This window comes from Palaemon carinicauda, chromosome 10 (genome assembly GCF_036898095.1).
Source record: "Palaemon carinicauda isolate YSFRI2023 chromosome 10, ASM3689809v2, whole genome shotgun sequence".
NCBI lineage: Eukaryota > Metazoa > Arthropoda > Malacostraca > Decapoda > Palaemonidae > Palaemon > Palaemon carinicauda.
In genome coordinates, this window is record NC_090734.1 from 112,401,868 (window position 1) to 112,409,578 (window position 7,711).

Sequence of the window (7,711 nt, forward strand, 5' to 3'; positions counted from 1 at the left end):
AGAGTTTTATTATTTGATAACTTAGAATTCTAAGCACCTTCTAGCCTTAGAATTTAGCTGTCTATTTTTATCCTCCTCCAAATCCATCGGAGTCGGTGATGGAGGGGGAGAGGAGTAGGTTGGGGAGGGAGGCGAGGGAAGACCTCCCAGCAAGTCTCCAACAAAGGAGGAGATTCCTCCTCCTCCTGAGGAGAGAGTCGTTCTCCTCCTCTTGGTCGTCCTTTCCTCCGACATCCTCTCCTCTTCTCGGTCCCTCATCCTCTTGAGGAGGTCTGCCCTCCAATTGGAGCCTTGAACCGCCATCGAGAGGACTAGAAAAAAGAAAAAAAAAGTTGAGGTTATTAAACAAAATGGCAGATACTCATTAGTGAATCAAGAAATGGATGTGGATTATAAAACTGTATCCAAAATACCTTTAAAGAACACTCAATGAAAGCAGAGATGCAATTCAATATCTTTAGACAAATGAACAGGGAAATCCTCGAAAACATCCAGAGATAATCGATGTGATACCATTTCATGAAAGGCATTTTTGTAATTTTGAAAACTTGTTATAATTCTAATAATAAATATACTAAAAACTGTTTGAATGATCTGAGAAGACAACAGAACATAGGAAATCTCATATGCTTACCTTTTCCTTCGTTACTTTTGAGATCCATAATAAATAAAGTTGTGCACAGTAGCGAGACGAGACTAACCGTAACCGATGCTGTCTTTGAAGACACTGAAACTGGATCATGGATGTTTTATCAGTCATAGTCTATGGGAAGCTGATCTTCGGGGGGAGGGGGGGGGGGGGGTGTGGGTATGGCTACTGGCTGCTGATTGGTTGACCTTTCCCAGCTGGCTTCCTGATTGGTCGGTCTCTTTAAAAGGTTCGTCTGATTCGTTAGTCCATCTCAGTGTACGACCCGGAATGGGCGGGGCCTTGTTACCAGCCCTTTTACCTTTCAACGGCGCTGTAATGCAACTAGTGTTTGTATATATATATACATATATATATATATATATATATATATATATATATATATATATATATATACAATGTATATATATATATATATACAATGTATATATATAATATATATATGTATATATATATATATATATATATATATATATATATATATATATATATATATATATATATATATATACAATGTATATATATATACACAATGTATATATATAATATATATATATATAAATATATATATATATATATATATATATATATATATATATATATATGTATATATTTATTATATATGTGTATATATGTATATATTTATTATATATGTGTACATATATGTATATATATATTTATTATATATACATATTTATATGTATATTTCACATGTATAATATATTCCGGTGTGTGTATATATATATATATATATATATATATATATATATATATATATATATATATATATATATATATTTATATATATATATATATATACACAGTATATATATATATATATATATATATATATATATATATATATATATATATATATATATATATATATATATATATATATATATATATATATATAGTATATATATTATATGTTATATATATAAATTAATTTGGTGTTAGAGAGAGAGAGAGAGAGAGAGAGAGAGAGAGAGAGAGAGAGAGAGAGAGAGAGAGAGAGAGAGAGAGAGAGAGAGAGAGAGAGAGAGAGAGAGAGAGTGTTCAATCACCAACATACACAAATAATTTTATATCAAGAATTGTATCAAACAATCTATCAAGAGTTTTCATAATGATTTTCACTACTAAAACACAACATTCAGAAACAAGAAAATCCTCAATCTAGAAATTAATCAAGAAAAGTCGATAGATAATTATCTATCGATTGTTTGCTTTTCTTTCTCTTTGCCTAATAAATAGTAAAATGCTAATTTCTCTCCCAAGGAAATACTTTGGTTACTTACTGAACAATGGTTCATTATCAGATTGGATTTCATTGAAATATTTCCCTTCATGGATTTCATTATTTGGAATATATATATATATATATATATATATATATATATATATATATATATATATATATATATATATATATATATATATATATATATATATATATGTGTGTGTGTGTGTGTGTGTGTGTGTCATTTATTATGGCAGTATATATTCTCAAAACGTCTATCATGTCATATATCGTTAATTAGCCTACCATCATTCCAAAGGGTTATGGCCTGTGCTGCTAAAAGGAATAGCTTAAACTAATTAAAAAATGTGATCTGAAAACTAAAACCAGCCTCCAATCACCTCATTCTCTCTCTCCCTCTGTGTTCATCCATAACACGTGGCTTCCTTTCCAATGAACTCCAAAAACCCTTTCTAATCTCCTGATCCTTTACGGGACCCTTTTCCCTCCGGCCTTCCTCAGCTCTGATTCAGAAAAAGATAAATCCCGCAGAACTGACCAGGTGTTGTCATTACAGGATTAACACTTTCCCACAAGATCCTTCTGGTTCAGAGTTCTGATCCGACCCAAGAACAACCAATACAGTCAGCACCCGTTTAACACAAAAGGTTCTTTTCCTTGTTTTTACAAGAACAAAACTCATTATTTTAATTTGAAAGCAAAGCAGAAACTAGAAATGCTGCCATTTTGGGTCTGTTTTAGTTCCTGGTTGCTGTTTGTGATATTTTATCGATTTTATTGGTGTCTAAACTAAAATTTATAATACTTTCAATTCTGGTATACTTTACACACTAAAGTACAATTTTTAACTTTTATTTCAGTTTTTTGTGCCTATGAAAAAAATGGAAGCGGTTTATATCCTTTTATTTGTCTGTAGCCTTAAAGTGATAGATACCAAAAAACCTTATAATTATGAGAAAGTGAAAAAATCTAGCGGGAAAATATCTTATTTTTCTCAAATGTATAAAGAAGAAAATTCCTTACCATTTATTCTAAATATTTAATTAGATGATTCTTATAAATTTCATGCAATGAAGCATAATATTAAATAATTAATTTGCTCAGAATCCAAAGACTGTATATATACATATATTACTATATAACTAGACTAATAAATAGATATATATATCTAATATATATAGACATATATATATCCTATATATGTATAGACATGTATATACCATATATATATGTATATATATATGTATATATATATATATATATATATATATGTATATATATATATATATATATATATATATATATATATATATATATATATATATATATAGAGATGTATATACCATATATATATATATATATATATATATATATATATATATATATATATATATATATATATATATATATATGTCACGAGAGCCCATAAAAAGAATTGGAACCTGACCGCTACCACTGGTAGCGGTCAGGTTCCAATTCTTTTTATGGGCTCTCGTGACATGGTTGGTTTCGACCTGGCCTTTCATTAGAAGGGGCTAGCGTTCGATCCCAAATATATATATATGTATATATGTATGTATATATGTATATATATACACATATATATACATATATATATATATATACATATATATATATATATATATATATATATATATACATACATACATACATACATACATACATATAATATATGTATATATATACACATATATATAATATATGTATATATATACATATGTATATATATACATATATACATACATACATATATATACATATATATATACATACATACATACATACATAATATATATATATATATATATATATATATATATATATATATATATATATATATATATATATTATACATATCTTTATATATATACACATATATCGACATATATACATATATACATTATATATATATATATATATATATATATATATATATATATATATATATATATATATATATAGTGTACATATATATTCATATAATATACATATATACATACTGTATATACACATACACATACACATATACATATATATATACATATATATGCACACATATACACAAATATATATACACATATATACACATATATATACACATATATATGCACACACATATATATACACATATATATGCACACACATATATACACATATATATGCACACACATACACATATATATGCACACATATATATACATATATATGCACACATATATATATATACACATATATATACACATATATATGCACACATATATACACATATATATGCACACATATATATGCACACATATATACATATATATGCACACATATATATGCACACATATATATACACACACATATATACACATATATATGCACACACATATATATACACATATACATGCACACACATATATATACACATATATATGCACACATATATATACACATATATATGCACACATATATATACACACATATATAAGCACAATTATATATACACATATATATGCACACACATATATACACATATATATGCACACATATATGCACACATATGCACACATATATATACACATATATATGCACACCTATATATACACATATATACACACATACACACATATATACACATATATACACACACACACATATATACACATACACACATTTATATATATATATATATAATTTTGCACATTTAGACGTGTTTTTCATATTCAAATAAGCCATATACGTTAAGAGAATCCAGACAATGTATAAAAAATATAAATGGCTTATTTGAATATGAAAAACACGTCTAAATGTGCAAAATTTATCATTAATCGAATGCCAAGTAACAAACTACCAATTAGCTTCGATGGTGAAGATGGGTTGATTTCAATTCTAAGTACAAAATACCTGAATTCGACAGGTATAAGTACAGAAGAATTGTCATTAACTTTTATCTTTCTTCGTGGCCAAGTGGGTTAGTCACTGTCTGTACAAGCTTGCCGACCAGGGTTCGATTCCCGGCCGGTCACAAGCTCTTGTCTTTGTGTGATTTCGCCTGGGGCTCTGATCCCGAGGTCGTTAAGAGAATCCAGACATTAATATATCAAAAATTTATATGGCATGTGAATATATATATATATATATATATATATATATATATATATATATATATATATATATATATATATATATATATATATATATATATATATATATATATATATATATATATATATATATATAGAAGAAAAATTTTGAGAATATACAATCATTTCTTCATTTCTTTTATATTTCACATAGTAAAGTAGAGTTAAAATACTCAAAGTCTAATTCCTCAGCGCTACACCTAGCACAGCTCAGAGTAATTTAAAAAGAATTCCCAAAAGGCATAAATTTTCAGTAAAAAATACTTTCTTAATTGAAACATAAGATAATAGAAAAGGTCAAATTTAAGAATGCAACAAAGATGTTAGTTTTAAATGCCGAGAAACAGACGTTACCCCTACCATGGTTAGCTGGCGAACTGCCCTCATTCTCCTTTCACTTATCTTTCCGATCTGTTAAAAAATTAAAAAATCTTTTTTAAAATGTTGAGAGCGAGGATACTAAGAATACATTTCTGATAAAAGACTTGGTGTTGCCATAACTAATAATGACATTATATCAGGTGACTCAAGTGTTCAGTGCCGATTGCTTTTTTGTACAGCAAGGACTTTAACATACGGGCTTCAAGCACAAGGTAAGGCAATCTTAACACATTGAACGTGCTTGTATGGGAAAAACTGAATATTGTGGGTTCCTGGGGAGCCGTTATTGTAACAAAAATAAACTCTACAATTGTTGCAAGAAATCATTATGGGCTGCTGGCACAGAGAGCCAAAACTTCGCATGCTACTTTTGAACATTCCAAATCAACGTCAAAAAAAAAAAAAAAAAAACATTTGCCAAAGATTAAAATATAATTTCCTTAGAGCGGATTTCAAATAAATTCTCCAGTTGGTATTAAATAGCTGAAGAAATGAGGTAGAAATTCTCCAGATGGTATTAAACGAGTCAAAGTACTATTCTCTAATAAGACTTCAGGATTTCATACGAAAACGATTGTGGCTGAACTACAAAACCGTAAAATATGAAACGAGCAAAACATGAAGGCTGAAACACCGGAGAGAAACAAGAAGCCTTTGTTGTTGAATTATTCACATTATAATACCGGTAGTTGGTTAATACATAAATTTCCTTTGTTATAAGAGTAAAGGAAAGTAGGGGAAAATATAAAATAAAGTAAAAAGGCAGTTAAATGGAAAAAGTACTAAATTTGAAAAAAAAAAAAAATTATTGATATAATTACCTATAAAGCTTCAATAAAAAAAGCTTGATAAATTTCTATAGATATAATTTTTACTTTGTGATGCTTTGGGAATTGTTATATATTACCTAAAATGGCTGTCATAACTGGAATGAAAAAATTGTAGAAAAAATAAGGGAAAAAAGTTAAAAATGAAATTTTTTAGGGCACAAATTACTTCAAGAGTTGAAATATTATGATCATCTCAATTTACTTCTAACTTTTTGTTGTTAAATCTTTTACAAAGCATTTGTTTTGATCACTATTGCAAATGGGATAGTGAGGGTCACACTGGTGATTAAAACTGTTTAGTCCAAGTAAGAAAAGTGAGATTTTGTACAGAATATCAGTAGGAACCCAGTAATAACAAATGCAGCCGTATGTATTCAACTGCAGGCCTCTGACATTTCCCTAGTCATGGCCCGGGTGTGGCCATGTTCTTCACCACATTGGTCACTGCGGATGGTGATGGTGGACACTAGTCTGGACGCTCACAACAAACCATCCTAGTAAGTGTGGCCCCAAACTTTGTACAACTTTGCTGATCATGGCGATACACAAACTTTCACCACATTAGGGTATTCCAAAGGATAGTTTAAATACATAGCACATCAAATTGCAATACAAGACGGAAATATTAAAACTTTATGAAACACCCAGTTTTTGTAATTCTAGAAAAAAATTAGGTTACCCATAGATTATGAATACTGTACTGTACTGTACTCTACTTACTTACTTACTTACTTACTTACTTACTTACTTACTTACTCGAGCAAGTACGGTGTCTTCGCTAAGTGGTGCAGATTCCCATTTTGTCCTAGAGTTAAACACGAAACTTTCCAGACATGATCATCTCCGTAGAATTTTATGTTCCATTTCTAATTCCTGATTTTAAGCCTCAAAATAAGGCAATGTCTCGAAATAAGGCAATGTCTCGAAATAAGGCAATGTCTCAAAGCAAGGCAATGTCTCAAAGCAAGGCAATGTCTCAACTGCACAATGACTATTCACTAGCAAAGCTTTAGCAATACTGTTTGGATGTTTTACTTTTCCAACGAACTTGACAACCGTAACTGATTACCGCGCTCTCTGTTGGGGAAAAAGGAGTTATATCATTTGTTGTCGAAAAACATTAAAGTGGTAAACAGTCGTTTTTATAAACTCTGCCAGCTTGTTTGCGTTTCAAGTCAAAGCAAATGTTTTACATCAATTCGGTGTCCTTCATTTGTTCGTAGTTTTATTCGTTAGTTTCAAGTTTAATTCTCATTTTTGTTCTGTTAAATTCACTCTATGGAAATTTCATTCCTAAACGTAACTGTAATCGTGGTTATAAAGCTTATATATTTTTTTTAGTTCTTTGCCATGGATTTCAACCTAATGTTGTTACCTCAGTGCTTGCGAAACTAAGGGTCCTCTTTAATCTTCATGATATTGTCCATATCGAAGTCAA

General features: G+C 29.0%; 1 protein-coding gene across 2 annotated transcripts in view; it reads right to left on the reverse strand.

Moving 5' to 3' along the window:
• LOC137648449 (uncharacterized) overlaps positions 1-7,299 on the reverse strand; it is a 7,309-nt gene extending 10 nt beyond the window's left edge. Inside the window, exons 1-2 of one of the 2 annotated variants that reach the window (XR_011045619.1) lie at positions 7,030-7,299; positions 1-311 (exon numbers count right to left, since the gene is read on the reverse strand). The exon at positions 1-311 is cut by the window's left edge and continues 10 nt beyond it. Coding sequence is in view for 1 of the 2 variants with exons in the window: in XM_068381364.1 (XP_068237465.1) it covers positions 22-311; positions 635-662 (318 nt within the window). In the remaining variant the exon portion in view is untranslated. Of the gene's footprint in view, positions 312-634; positions 957-7,029 lie in introns of those variants that run through there. The other variant, XM_068381364.1, reaches the window with a different exon arrangement.
• Positions 7,300-7,711: the final 412 nt, after the last annotated feature.